General features: G+C 40.0%; 1 protein-coding gene across 10 annotated transcripts in view; it reads right to left on the reverse strand.

The window, feature by feature from the left end:
- The window catches only part of LOC310848024 (rho GTPase-activating protein 39-like), an 83,121-nt gene that overhangs the window by 36,750 nt on the left and 30,639 nt on the right, over positions 1-15,732 (reverse strand). For 3 of the 10 annotated variants that reach the window (XM_083746477.1, XM_083746473.1, XM_083746471.1), the window contains one exon: positions 14,562-14,601. The exons of the other annotated variants lie outside the window; for them this stretch is intronic. Coding sequence is in view for 2 of the 3 variants with exons in the window: in XM_083746473.1 (XP_083602599.1) it covers positions 14,562-14,601 (40 nt within the window). In the remaining variant the exon portion in view is untranslated. The remainder of the gene's footprint in view (positions 1-14,561; positions 14,602-15,732) is intronic. 10 annotated transcript variants of the gene reach the window in all.

Consider the following 15,732-nt stretch of genomic DNA (forward strand, 5'->3'; position numbering starts at 1 on the left):
AAGTTTGACTGTTGCTGTATCCACATCAGAGCTCTGCTCTCCTTTAGCATTCAACCTGAGTCCAAGAAGTACAGGGGAGAGCAAAATCCTGCCTAATATAGGACTTGCTTTCTTCTGACAATTTTTGTGCTTCTGCTTCTGTACTAAAAATATAAAACCAGGAGCACAAAATGCTCCAGTGAATATATGCCCCTATAATTATGCTATAAACGCCATTTGTTCCAAGATCTATACGAAAAGACACTTTGTTCAGGAGTAACCTTTTCAGCCATACCCCCAGTTTCAACTGAGCGCTTTGACATGTTTTCCAGAAACCCCAAAGCCAACAAATGTCTGCTCAGCTAGTCAGACTACACACTCAAGTTATACCCACCAAACCAGAGAGAGACTTGAAAAGAGAGCAGCCTGGGAACCTTGAATACCACTTAGGAAAACAAATTCCAGTCAGTGGTCCTCCAGAGAATGATCTGGTGCCAGGACTCACTGCCAGAAAAATTGGTTTGCATGGCAGCAAATGGGATGGTGGACAAGAGGTCAGTACCTTGTACGGCTTTTAACTCCTTTTAACTCCTTGACTTCGCTTAGTTAGTATGATTCATAATCCTTTGCATGTCATCACAAGGTATTTGCAGGAGCTTGCTGTGATGATATACCCCCTTTCAAATGAAGCCCGAGTACTTTTTCCACTCAGCTGGCCTTAGAATGAAGAGGATTTTATGAATTCTCATAGTTTAAATATCAGACTGCAAAGCGCAGCAACATAATCTCCGCACTGGCATGAATGTGGACCATGAATCATGCCTAGCAGCAAACAGGAATCTACTCTGTTTGTATAACGTGCTATTTAAGGTCCAATAAGCAGCTTTAGTTTTTGACTGGTTCTCTTGCATCATCCAGCGTTAAGCTTTCCAACATGCTAATTGCAAGGCGCTGTTATCTGTGGCAAGATAAAATGAAGAACTGGTTGCAAGCATCACACTACATAAAAGAAATTGGGGGAAAAAATCTGTATTTAACAGTAGCCAGAATTATTATTTTTTAAATCTCATTAGGTACAAACAACATTGGTATCACTAATTTGTAGAGAATACTTTGTGTAAAAACTTCCCCATATCTACCTGCACCACTTCCCCTTTAGACAGTCATAAGGCGCAGAGTGTTCATACACTTTTTTGACCCAGCAGATCATGAGGCCCAATCTTATGGCTGAGACACAGCACTGCATATGACTGCTTCTCAACCAATCTACCCAATCTTGTGACACATGGAGTACGGATGCAGGGATACCAGATGTCTGTGTGGGAGAGGAAACAGATCCGTATGGAAGCAGGTTGGCACACTAAACAGCACACAGTATATACATGGCACTGTGCCCATATGTTTCTTTCCTCACAGCTGTATAATATGGAGCAGGTGGCTAGCTGACCATTGGTGTTCATGATAGCTGTGGGAAGTTCCATCCAATGGCCACAATCTGAAGTACTGTAAAACTAGTTCTGTGAACATGAAGTAAGGCAAGCAATGTTAGTATTGATATTTCTGAATAGTAGTGATTCCCCCACCCCCCGACTAAAGACAATTTCAAAAAGCATATGTGGGACAAATCTTTAAAAGGGGAAAAAAGATTTTGCATAATCCTAAACAGATCTTTGGATCTTAGCTACTGCAGCAGAAGATTTATAGCCTAGTGAATGATTCCAGTCAAGTCAGTTGAGAAGAGCATCTTAGGTGAACCCCAGAATTGCTGGTGGTGAATATTGTTTATTAAGACCATCCTCTGCCCCAAACCAAGTTCTGAGGGCAATTTCATCTATATTAAAGAAAACATGAGGCAGCCAAAGGAGGAAATGTAATAATGGATGACTCCTTCTCACATTGACTAGGGGTTATAGCTTAGCCTTCTGTCTCTTAGGTTAGCTTTCTATCTGCGGATGATTTCTAGATAGATTAGATAGATAGATAGATAGATAGATAGATAGATAGATAGATGATAGTTTCTAATAAGAACATTACATGATACAGCAACATCACAATGTAGATACAAGTAGATGTACATTTGTAAACTAAACAGTTAATTTTATTCAGTCTATCATGCAGGGAATTATTTTGTTTGAATAAACATTCAGTCCTGTTAGTCCTCAACTGGCGGCTAAAGCAGTACAGTCTAGGACACAGGTTTACCTCTTTATCGTTAGTTTGTGAGAACTAGGCCAAAGATTTTCCAAGTTACAAGTACAAACTCGCAGTGCTGGAAAGGAACCAAAGCACAATGAGAACTCACAGAGGATTCAGTAATATCTCAAAATGACCTCATCATTTCTCCCTTTTCTGACCTCCTTCAAGTCTTGCCAATTGGAAAAATGTGAAAAGACGAATGTCAGAAATCATGAGGAGAAAAAGAAAACAAAATATAAGCACCTAATTTAGTTTTACTGTCCTTGCTCTTTGATTTTTTTTTTAAAAAAAAGAAAGCAGCACAGAGTCTGCTACTTATGCCTGTGGTGCTGGTTTTCCAACTCGGAAGAGTTACAAAGAATCAGACGATTATAAAAGAGCACAAGAACAATTTGTCTCACATTCTGTGAAGCCTTTTAAGAGTAAGCAAAGCAGGATAGCCATTTCCAACTTTCCTCTGATTTTTAGAATATTTCTCGTTTATTTTAGTTGCTCAACAATAGCAAAGGATGCCTATATTCTAATCTACCAACAACAAAAGCAGTGAAAAGAAGGGGGATAAAAAACTTTGATGGGAGTACCCAGAGACACACCATTGACGAATTACTATCCATTACCACCTCGCCAAGTCAGTGCACTGCTGCACAGTACTGTGTTGTGACAGGTCAAACTATAGTTTGAATTACGCTTTTGCAAAATAATCATACAAAACACTAGTATTTTAAGGGGATGTTAACAACCTAGGATTCAAATTTATCATGTTTATGGCGTTTACAACCTATCAAGAGAGCCAAGCACACCAGGGCAGGAGAGGTAATCGATGGAAAACCGTCTTCACAGATGTAAAATTCCAACAATCACGCTGAGAAGTGCGACATAAGTCCCCTACTAGACCATCTGCATAGGCCAAAAATGCACGGTCAATTCCCAGGTGAAATCTAACCCCATACAATTAACTGTATCTGCTATTTAATATATTGTCCAAAACAGTATTCTATTTGCTGCACTAATCTCTTGTTTTTCTAAGCCAAGCATTGAAAATCTCATACACTATATGAATAAAAAATGGTTAGAAGAAAAATGGTATCACATTTCATTAGTTCATCTCAGAGAAGGGCTGTAATCAGCCTCTAACATCTTGGGGGAAATGGCCTGGTTTTTTCCTCGAGTCCATTTGTAAAGTATAACTTTAAAGACATTCATTTCAGTTAGTTATCATGTATTTCTACCTATTATTTAAAATGAATAAATAAAAGTGTAGCTTGGACAGATTTTGATGGGAAAGGAGAACTAGTCAGCGATGAGAAATAATCTGGTAATGCCAGTCCATCTAGATGCAGCAGAGAGAGGGAGGAAACAGGACAAAGACCAACTGCGTTTTGTTTATTCTCCCTCTGGATTATTTGTGTTCAAACTGGCTCTTAGAATAATTTTGTAAATTTAATAACTGGTGGCTAAGTTTGCTTTTTTCCTCTTCCCTCCAAATGTCTTCCTTTTGTGTTGAGTCATTTTGACTGTAAGCCTAAACTGTCTTGTTTACTGAACTTATATATGTAAGCTGTTCTGAAGAGCAGAGTAAAAAAATCTTAAAAGCAACAGCTTTGGAATATAAAACCCAGAGAATGCTTATATACACAAAAATGAAGAGATAAAAAACAAAACCTGAGGTGTTGGGACTGAGGTCAAGCAGGGGAAGCAATGTAAATAGATTCCTAAACTTTGTCAGGAAACATATGTTTTGATTCTCCATACCTATAACTAAGCTAGAACAAGGTGCGTGTCATGTCCTAAAATGAAAATAATTGTAGAGTGTAAGATCTGGAGCTATAAAATTTAACAGGATATTTTGGATTAAAATATATATTTCAAAAAAAAATAGTGGATTGCTCAATTCATCCCCATCACTATTCAACAGATGTGTGGCAGCCCCACACCTACCTGTGTTACTGCAATTAAGACTGAGGAAAACAAAAGGTTAATGCTGTTCAAACTCTTGGTTGAGGACCTGACAAAAGCATGCACCTTGACTGAATAGCAAAAACTTGTGCTTTCAGAGGGAGATCTACTTCAAAGGTTTTAAACAAAATGTTCACAATTAAAGAGTAATGTGCAGAAAGGACAAAAAAAAATTAAACTACCTCTACCTAAAAATGAAAAAATGGCAAGCATATAATGGTTATGTGATGAAACAATTTGAGACACAACATTGTGCTCTGGCCAGGAGCAAAACTGGCAAGAATTTGGTTCTAAAAACAAAACCTGTCATTTGAAGCATTGTTATTTCCTGGGAAAGAGGGAGGATGGAATATTTGCAGCTAGGGGGGTATGCTATAGAAAGCAACTTCAAAAACTATTCCAATGGCATTCATCCATAAGTTTGTTTGCATTGTTGCTAACTATAGCTTGTTTTCCTCTCCTGGCTGCATTAACCTTTGACCGCAGAGGCAGTTCTAACACAAGGGTTTAGTTGGTGGCCAACATTCACTTCCGTGTCCACAGGTTAAAAACAATGAAACATTTAACAAGGGTCATGACAAACCATATTTTATTTTTGTGTGTGCATGTGTGTGTATACATACACAAAACCTTACATATAATAAAAAGGGATGGCTGTCATCACACAGTTTGCTTGGCTACCAATAGCTGGCTCAGCAAACAACAGCGTTATAACAGCCTTCTGAGAGCTGCTGGGTCATCAAAGCAGCATCGGAGGGCAAGGAGAAGTTTAGTGGAGAAGGGAGACTGAGGCAGATAGGTGGCAAGCTCTATGGGTAGCTTATTTGGCGAGCTCCAAAGGGAGGGGGCTGCTGATTTTGTCAGCAGGGAAGGGGTGGGGCTAGGTATCGTGGGCGAGCATATATCTTATGTATTCTTTCTTTCCCCCCCTCCAGGTGTATGTACAGTCATACCTCGAGTTGAATGAGCTTCGGGTTGAGAGCGTTCGAGTTGCGCTCCTCGGCAACCCGGAAGTAATGGAGTGGGTTACTTCCGGGTTTCGCCGCTTGCGCATGTGCAGACGTGCAAAATGACATCACGCGCATGCGTGGAAGCGGCAAAACGCGACCCACACACGCACAGATGCGACGTCGCGTCTTGCGTTCCGTTCGGGATGCAAACGGGGCTCCGGAACAGATCCCGTTCACATCCTGAGGTCCACTGTATGTGTAAAGAAGAACATAAGGAATAGGAAACCTGCACTGGAATCTAACAATCTAAGGTAACAATCCTACTTCCCTGTGAGTTAGCCCTATTGAATTCAATATGACTTCCTTCTGAAAAGATATGGTTAGGTTTGTGCTCTAAGTTTGAAAAGATGACAAACTGAAAAGCTATGAACTCCAATCCTATACATGTTTCCTTGCCAGTAATTCCACTGTACTTAGTGAAGCTTACTCCCAAGTGTGCACACTGGATTATAGCCTTAGACAATGTACTGCAATTGCTCACAAAAACACACAATTCCACTACCATTAAAGACAAAACAAAGAAAATTGCTGGCAAGAGTCTGAGAGAATGAGAAATAAGCACCTAAACTGTAAAGAAATCTATAGGCTTTCAGATAGCGTGCCCGAGCGATGAAGTTGCAATCTAAATCCCAACCCTGTCAAAAGATAGTACAGTATGATGTAATATAAAGAAATCTATGGATTTATCAGAACTGTTTCAAGAACGTTCATTGGAAAGAAATTTGCATGTTCCTCATTCTAACTCATGCAGCTTAACACAGAAGAGAGAGGAAACAAAAGAGGAGCTTTCAATTTAAGTAATAGTATTCAGAAATAGTACTGCACCAGGTCACTCCCATGGTTAAAATGTATTGCAGGGAAGTCTTCTACAATTCTTCTTGCTAGTTTTGTTCAAAATAGTACTCATATGTTAATAACCTTGACTGATCATATACAAAGATGACTCGTATGACTGGAACTGATCTTCTGGGCTGGTACAGACAATCACATAAACCATGGTTTATATGATTTGGGAGCAAGTTGCAATGAGCCTCAGTATCACTCAGCTTTCTTCCACTCTCCCCCTTTCATGCTTTCACTTTAAAAACAAATCACAGTTCCATCTTACAGCTGAACGTTGGAGAGTTGTGATTTGTTCTTAGAGAAGATAGTTTCAGAATCTGAAACCAGTTTGATCCTAGCTTATTAAAGCAAACTTTGAAGACATATTCAGGGCAAGGAACCACATCTGGAAACTAAGGACTCAAGTTACACAGCTGCAAATAAAACGTTTTAAATGGGTTGTAAAGTGCAATATATAAATGCAACACTAGATGGCGAAAGTGAGCTATGCAAAATTCAACATATTTTCCAAAATGTTTTTTTTTAAAAAAATTCACAGCATTTTTTATGCATGTGTAGATTCCACCCAAGTAATAAAAATGTGAATATTTATAGAAGACAGCCACTACTTTATAAAATGGACATGGTCATGGGCCACAAGTTACAAAGTCGTAAAGCAACTTCTGCCAAACATCTGGGTGTAAGAAAAGTGTTTTAGGCCACATAAATTTTATTTAATGATCTAAACTGTGCTTAACTTACCTTCAGGATTTAGGTTTTCCTTCCCATCATTAAAAAACCAAGAGAACAATAAAATATTATTGTGACTCTCTGTACTTCCCTAAATTTCCCTAAAGTGCCGCTGCTCCTTACTCTTTCAAAGCCCTGACTTTGCTGTGTGAGGAAGGGGAAGGGGAATTTGTAGGATGAGCATGAATGGCGGCAACTCTTCTTCCTCATCCCAGCTATTTCTGATAAAGCTAGAAATGGCTAAAAGACCTTCATAAACAAGGTCATGTATGAGGAAAGAAAGGAAAGGAAATCACAGAAAGCATTTCATACATTCTAAAGATTAAACATGTTTAGATCAGAAAATAAGTTCAGGGAAAATGCTTAATACAACATAATTCAGGGCCAGCTGTTCTCTGCAGTTTCCGCCTAAGCATTCTTTGCACACCAATATATAATTACTCTAGCTGAGAAACAAACATTTATCTTGGTACACCCAAAGGCAGTTACCATTGCATTAGTAACAACAGAAATTGAAACGAAGGCAAAATCATGACAAAATATGTAACCTGTCCCTAAATGCATAAGGCACTATGAACGTTAGTGCATTAAGACTTCCTTTTAAAATAAAATATAGGAATACTAAATAAATTAGAATAAAATCTTTCTTTATCCAGTGCTCAGTATTTTATGGGGCAAACTGTCAAATTCCCCTCTCATTCAGTAACTTAGTAACAAGCTTGTCTATTAATTGAAGGAGTTGGGTTATTGATTAATTTGGTTCCTGAATCAAACTTCTGTTACATCACAAGCCAAACAGCCATTTGTACTGTCTCTTTTCTCTGTGTTGTTTTATAGATCTCAGGCATTTCCTCTGCATTCATAAATATAAAAATTCTTTCCACTAAGCTACAGCCTGTCAAAATAAACCACAGCTCTGGACAGTTTGCTACTGGGGAACTTCCTGAGCAAGACAAAAACAAAATATAACACCCAATGGCACTCAGGCATTTGATCAAAGCATGCCAACTTTGTATGATCCAGGTTTGATGAGAGCCGGAGGTTATTTGAAGAGTGAGACCCAATTCAGATTGGGGCCACCTTCTTCTGCACTTGTGAATGTCCACCTGGCATTTTAATTTGCACAAGTTGCGTAATGTGAGCAAGGCGTCTCAGTAAGTATTCTCAGAGCCTCAGAGAACAGTAATGTTGTGGGCCAAGATCCACAAGCTCCTGGATTACAAATCACATTGTTCAAGCACGTTGAACTGCCAGATGAACTGCAAAGAGGGAGTGCAAAAGAACTTCTCAACCAGCTTTGAATATTTCTCCACTTTACAACTAGGATTTAGGTAGCTCTATAAGCAGAACAAAAGAGTGATGTGGTTACTCAAAGGCAGGTCTCTTTAACTCATTTTAGTTGAGAATGTGCTCCACACTTTTAATAGATCCAGAAAGCAATGTGCTCGTCACTTTCTAGGCAATTCACACATTCATGTTAATTATTCTTAAAATCAAAAATATTAACATCTGGATATGCCCCCTACACACCACACCAAACCAAGTGCTTCCAATTTAGTAATTATTCTTGTTCTTGTTCCAATTATGTCCTCCTTTTAGTAAATGAAAAAGCTTTTCCTTTACTTAAATATACTCTTGATTGAGAGCCTGCAGATGGTATATGAAAAAGCTAGATACAACATGATACGTCACCTAGCAAACATAAGCATTCCTTGTTAATGACTTACCACACCAGTGGGGCAATATGTGTGCTAAATGCAAACATTTGGAAAATAAAGAGCAGTTCAAACAAAGCCTGGCTTAGAAGGATAAAAATGAAGGCTTTGTCACTTAAGTTTTGCAGATGAGACAGTGACTTAATTAAGATTCACATTTACTTATTTGTGTCTTAACAGAGATTGGTAGAGTGGGAATACTCATTAAAGTACCTTGAAGTGCCTCTCATGGATGAAGCTGTCTCCCACCTTAAGAGATCCTTTAAGGTGAATATATTGCTTTAGAAGTTATTTTGCAGAAGAGAAATAAAAAGGTGAGCCTATTGTTTTCAATTCTCCAGCTAATCTAAATACCGGATTTAGCTTACAGCTGCAAGCTTCTCGTTGCTCATGAGAAAAAACAGGACAATTTGGAAACAAAGCCTGCTAAGCCATGCGTTGCAAACTTATCAGCTTCTCCCTTCATCACTGTACATCATTCCTGTGGGATAACCAGCCTCATATAACAAACATGCTTAAGTCTAATTAATGCATGAACAGGTTAAAGCCATACAGGAGTAAGCTGTCCTGTGAGGCTGAGCTCACCCTGGAAGGTACTATAATCAAGCCTTTGTTCCCTTTTAGTCTACCTGAGAAGCTCAACATGCGAGGAGGTCTGAGCTGGTTGTTCCAAGCTCAGGCTGCATGGCTCTCTCACCACTGAAACCAAGTCAAGTTTTCCTGCCTGTGCAACTTATTCTGATTCTGTATAGAAAAGCACATGAATCTGACCTTTGGGGAGTTTGTAAGTTTATCATTTTTAACTTACCATATGGTCTTTTGCTGGGGAAAATCAAAACTTTGGAAGGATATTGGAAGGGCGTATTTTAAAGGTCTAACAACCTATACTTCCATGCTTTACTTTGCTGCATATTTTGTGATTTTTAATCTCTGTTGGGGTTCTCTCACCAAAGAGTACTTGCCCCAAACTTTGCTTTTGGCATCCAGGAATTTTCTTTTTATACCTATTTTTTACTTGCAACCAAGAATTCCAAGGTTTCAGCAGCTGTGTTTGTAACCCTTCAGAATGCTTATGGATTTGCTTTTGTAGGTGAACTCTGTACAGACAACTGATTATAAGAAGGAAACATTCTGCTTTGTCCCTTGCAAATAAGGTAAAATAACACGTGCAATACACCAGTACCTGTAATTCTTAAACAGTAATCCAAGGACCATGAATGGTGTGCTCAAGATGGACTGCTCTAAAATCACAAGGGAAATTAAATAAAAATGCTGATATGCCAGAGGTTTATTTGCTGTTTCTACAATAGCTGCTTGTACAGTATTTATGAAATGGAATGTTTCAGAAACGCATACCCAGTAGGTTAGTTCTGACACACTTTTGCTACAAATTAAAAAATTGTCCTTTGCACTGCCATGCCAACAGCAAGTTGCAATCTATGGATTAACAAAGGGTAACCAGTGACTTGAAGCCTTGCTTGCAAGGTTCAAGAAGCATTTGGATGGTTGCTTTGGAAACAGAATGCAGACTAGGAATGTGCTCTGCATGAGGCCACTTTGGACACTGTCTGGAAAGTGCAGCTGGCCCAAACCAAACTGTGAGATTGTTAACTGGGCCTGGGCTATGTGATCATATGACGCCAGTGCTTCACTAACTGCTCTAGATTAAAGTGCTGGTTTCCGCCTTAAAAGCCCTTAAGAATTTGGGACTAGGATACCTGAAATACCATTTTTTTAATCCACATCATGAGATCCTCTTTAGGTTCTGTTCCAGAAGCACTTCCCAAGTGAAGTAAAAATGAGCGAGTACTGAGATGAGGGCCTTCTTGGTGGTGGTGCCCTGGTGCTGAAATTGTCACCTCCCCCCTCAAACACAAAAGCCTTATTGTTATGAATCATGCTTGGTGTTCTGTGTCTTTTTTGTCAGCTGTCTTTACGCTTCTTTCTGATGGAAGTATTTTATGCTGCTAATTGTATTTTTATAAGATAGTGTTGTTTTTTAATATTGTGTGCAGTCCAGAGAGCCAGTATTATATAAATATAGAAAATGATGGTAATAACAACAGACAAATCTCCCATTTGATGCAGCAGGGCAATTGTTATTCTTACGAGAAACCTCAATGGCATTTGTGGCTTTTCAGTGTATCCTACGTATTTTGAAAATGTTTCGGTGATATCGAGGATGTGCAAACCTAGCTATACTTCTCCATTCTCTTCATCTCACACTCAGTTGTTTTGGTTTAAATACACAATATAGTCCCATCAGAGAAGCACAGTAGACTTCTATTTCAGAAGTATTTTAAGCAGATACCCACATGGCAGCAGAAATGTAAGAAGATCTGCAAACAAAATTTACTACAAACAGTGCTATACAATATAGCTTCTACAACATCCTCAAGTAAGTAACAAGCAGTATAGTGGGTTGGGAAGTAAAAAGGGTGCACACATACATCCAGATTTGCTTTTTTGGGAACAGGCTGTTGTAAAACAAATGAAGAGCTACAGATGGATTAACATCTAAAGATGGGTTCCTAAATTAGACATCTAACCTTTGCAGTCAACCCAAGTTCCTAAAAAACCCAACCCTATAATGAAGGGGAAATCAGGACTAACGTAAGAAAAACATTTAAAATGAGAGAACCTAGAAATCTAGATAGTACTATTTTGGAGACATAGTCTTGCCTAGGAAGAAGCTAATGAAGGTTCTTTTGTGTTTTATTGCCAGAGATAATAGGGTTTTTTTTTACATGAAAATGTCTTTTAAAATACACAGGCATAAAAAAAACCACTGGTTCAAAGATTACAGTAGTCAAATTAACAGATTGGAAGGGGGGTGAGCAGAATCTTATAATGCTTCACTAAGTGATAAAGCTCCCAAAGAATGTGGCTGAGACTCCAAGGCTATACAGTACAGTGGTACCTCTGGTTATGAACGCCTCGAGTTATGTTTTTTCAGGTCTCGGAGGCCTCGCCGCTGCCTGGAGCCAAGCCCAGACATCCGCAGGACCTATGGAGGCTCTGCGATCAGCCTCCAGCCATGGAGCTCTTGGAGGCCTCCACGAATGCCAAGAACCAGGCCCCGACATCTGCAGGATGCCCAGTAGGTCGCATCCCAACCCCAAAGTTAGGTAAGGAACAATTATCTAACGAAGACCAAGAGCAGTGAAGCTGTTAAGAAAACAAAGATGAGCCTGAGCCGAAAAGCCCTTCGCCAGCCCTTGCCCCCCCACCATCTGTAGCAAGATGGGTGGCACCTAGCCAGCTAAGCCCACCTACACTGGGGGGAGGTGGAAAATTTTGGGATTCTGCAAGGGATTCTGGGATGTGTTTATGTGAGTCTGCCCTGTGCCTTTGTCTCTGCTTTGCTCCTTCGTTTGGGGGACTTCTGGGGGACTCTGCCTTCTGCCATTGTTTTGGGGATCGTGTGGAGCCCAGTTCAGCTACTGGTTGATTGTGTGACTGCAGAAATGGATAAAAGCCCCTCATCCAAACAATGATTATCATCAGTGCACGTAAGGGGGGGAAATGTTAATTTTTTCATCTACAATACTGTCTTATTTATTTTATGGTACAGAACATTGTTTATTCCCTTCATTTTATAGATCAATGGTCTCGTTAGACAGTAAAATTTGTGTTAAACTGCTGTTTTAGGGGGTGTTTGTCATCATCTGGAACGGATCAATCCACTTTTCCATTACTTTCAATGGGAAAGTGCACTTCAGCTTAAGAACGGACTTCCGGAGCCAATTAAGTACTTAACCTGAGGTACCATAATGTTTCAAACTGGTGGAACTAGTGAACACCTGTCTTTCAGTTTCTAGCATTTATCCTTTACTGTGATCCAACGCTGGTGCTTATTCTCTTAGTAAGAGACAAGATGTAAGGGCACAATTCTCTCGTCCAGTATATTAGCAGTGTTCTAAATATGCTGCCATATAATATAGCAAAACATCTAACCTGCATCTGCTTTCATTTGGATCCCCTGGTCAGGTCTTGTCCCTTTCGCGGAACAATAAATATATGAACACTGAGATTTAAGAAAGGCTGCTCCAAGAAAGTCTTCAAATTCGTGCTCTCTCTGAAGACTTTATTTCGCCATACAACTTTACCAGCTGCTATGGTCAGTTCCTAGAGGAAAACAAATTCTATTTCCAACATCATGATACTCTCTGTCTGGATTTTCTGCCAAAACAAGGAAAAGCTATAATTTGAAACCCCTAAAGCAAGCAATTATATCTATGCCCACACTTATCATGCATATTGTCAGGAAAATTACAGAGAAACCATGGTAAATATAACTGCAGCCAGTTTCACAAAGTGTCTGTTGCCTTTGTAAATAGGTATCATCAAAATACACCAGAGTCTGTTTAGTTAGGCATATATATATTCCTGTTCTGCAAAAATATAGAATAAATACTGTTAACTAGAACAAGGGTAGCCAACCTTTCTTCAGCCAGCCCTACAAGAGCCTCATGGCATGGCAGACCCACGAACCCAGACATACTGAGGACCTGCCCAAATAGGGATACGGCACATATTATTTCTGTCTATGATATATATTCAGGCATGAAAAAGTAGTGTTGAAGGCCTCCCCCTCTGGCCCCAGCTTATTTGTAGCTGCAGCTCAGGAGAAGGACTCTCTCTCTCTCTCTCTCTGGGAATGGAGAGATTTACATTCCCATTGTTGTTCTGGACTGCGCAGAGAGACTGAAATCTCTATGCTGGGGCAGGGAACCTATGGCCCTCCAGATACTGTACTCCATTTCCTTGACCACTGGGCATGAGGATCATGGTTGATGGGAACTGGAGTCCAACAACTTCTGGAGAACCACAGGTTCCCCATCCTAGTTCTGTGATCACAATAGCACAATGATGGGCCTTGACAATGCCAACTTCTGCTCAGTAAAATATATATGCTAAGTTGTTGGGGGGCTGCCCTAAATAATTTAGCTAGACACAGGCTGCCATTTAGCAGCCCCACCTCAGAGCTTCCTGTCATCTCCAATACTAAATGTCTGTAGAGTGAACACACATACAGATCTGAGACATGTGCCTGCAAAGACACTACATACAAGTACAGCCTGGTGATATCATAATTAATAATAAATTTATAATCAATACCCAGCTATCTAAGGCAATTGTAAGGCAAAATAGTCCTATTTCACATAAGGAGAAAATATGTATGAAGGAGAACTGTGTCCTTGATCCCACGAAGCAAACCGATACAGAAGCTTATTCCTATGAAACTCTACATCTCTGAATAACCAATACAGTCCAACCTCTGTTTATGTAACCCTCTGGTTATGTACACTTTGGGATGTGCACATGACAAACCCAGAAGTATTTTAACGGGTTTCGCCGCACGCGCATATACGCAGAAGCGGTCCTCAGGTTGCAGAAACCTCGAGATCCAACCAGACCTCTGGAACGGATCCCATCTACAACCAGAGGTACCACTGTACAACTTATCTGCAGCACTGATTACAGAATAACTGAATGAAGTGCACTAAGGGGTATATTTGCAGTAAGATATCCACATACTGTGTCCAATAGGCATAAATTAATTAAACACAACTACTTTGTCCTACCGCTGTGGGTTAAACCATAGAGCCTAGGACTTGCCGATCAGAAGGTTGGCGGTTTGAATCCCCGCGATGGGGGTGAGCTCCTGTTGCTCGGTCCCTGCTCCTGCCAACCTAGCAGTTCGAAAACACGTCAAAGTGCAAGTAGATAAATAGGTACCGCTTTGGCGGGAAGGTAAATGGTGTTTCCATGCGCTGCTCTGGTTCGCCAGAAGCGGCTTAGTCATGCTGGCCACATGACCTGGAAGCTGTACGCCGGCTCCCTTGGCCAGTAAAGCGAGATGAGCGCCGCAACCCCAGAGTCGGTCACGACTGGACCTAATGGTTAGGGGTCCCTTTACCTTTACTTTGTCCTACACTGCAAAAAGACATAAGTGCAGAAAACAAGTGTATATTTTCTGTGGGGTCTGTGAGTACTATGCAGAGTAAGCACTGAAAATATACACTGATTTCTGTCCTTGTCTCCTTTAATCAACTTCTGAACTGAAAGCTCTTGGGCGGAGTGGGGTTTTCTACAAGGTAAGGCACACAGCATACTGCCTCACACGCACCTCTCCTTCAACTTTTGAAGACCAGGATTCACACAAGAGCCTAAGTAATAAGAAAAACAGAGGGAAATGCAGCCAGATTCACAAACAACCAATCCTTAGTTTAATTGCATGTTGTTATGAGCACAAGCTCTAGAAGCCCCAGGGTATGTCTCTGGGCTGACGGCTTCAAAAAGCCTGGGACCTGCTCCAGAGCTGGATTTTTGAAATGCTGTACTCTCATTGAAATGTAAAAGTTAATATCCTGGGCCTTTCTTGCTTAACACAGGGAAGATTAGAATAGAAAATATACAGCATATGCTACAATACCTCAAAGAGACATTTATAGGAAAATACTTTCCAGCCTGGATCACAAGAAAACTTTGGGAAATGACCATTGGTTTCATATACATAATATATAGTACTTTTGGTTGTGTGAACATTTTTAATAATATGCTAGTCACTTTTACTTGCACGAGGTATTTAATGCAAACATTAAGAAATGGTTTCTACTATCAGCAAGTGGTACAATGCACTCTACCACTCTGCTTCAGAGTGCAATCTTATGTGTAGCTACTTGGAAATAAATCCTATTGGGTTCAGTGAGGCTTATCCCAAGTGTGAATAGGATTTCAGGCTGTGTCCCTTTAACGTGGTCAGCATAGGCTAATGTAATCAGCTTCCTAGGGGGCGGGGGATAGAATCAGAATCTTTATACTTGGACATATTTCACTAGTTCTAATGATTTCAGAATGCTTCATTCCTCAACTGCTGGGCCTTGTTCTACCTGCCTAACTAAACTGTAGCTGATTATTTGGGACACTGAAAAGGGTTCCCAGAAAACTGTGGATTTCACAGAATTATAGATTTGTAGAGTTGGAAGGTACCACAAGGGTTATCCAACCCCCTGCAATTCAGGAATCTTTTTGCCCAACATTATTTTATTTAATTACTGATTCTAGATTCTCCTGCCTTATATTGGATCTGCCTCACTTTGATGTCACTGAATGTCTCCAAAGTAGTATGTGTACCAGTGCTTATTACAGAATTCCATTTAAACATCAGTTTGTTCTTCATTATCCTGATATATTTATATTTGTACATTTTGATACATAGGTGCTTCCCTGTCTTCAGAGTTCTGGGCTCCGACCTTCAACATTTCTTCTAAAATAAAAGTTGAATTTTCACAATGGCA

The sequence above is a fragment of the Podarcis gaigeae genome (genome assembly GCF_964106915.1).
Source record: "Podarcis gaigeae genome assembly, chromosome: 6".
NCBI lineage: Eukaryota > Metazoa > Chordata > Lepidosauria > Squamata > Lacertidae > Podarcis > Podarcis gaigeae.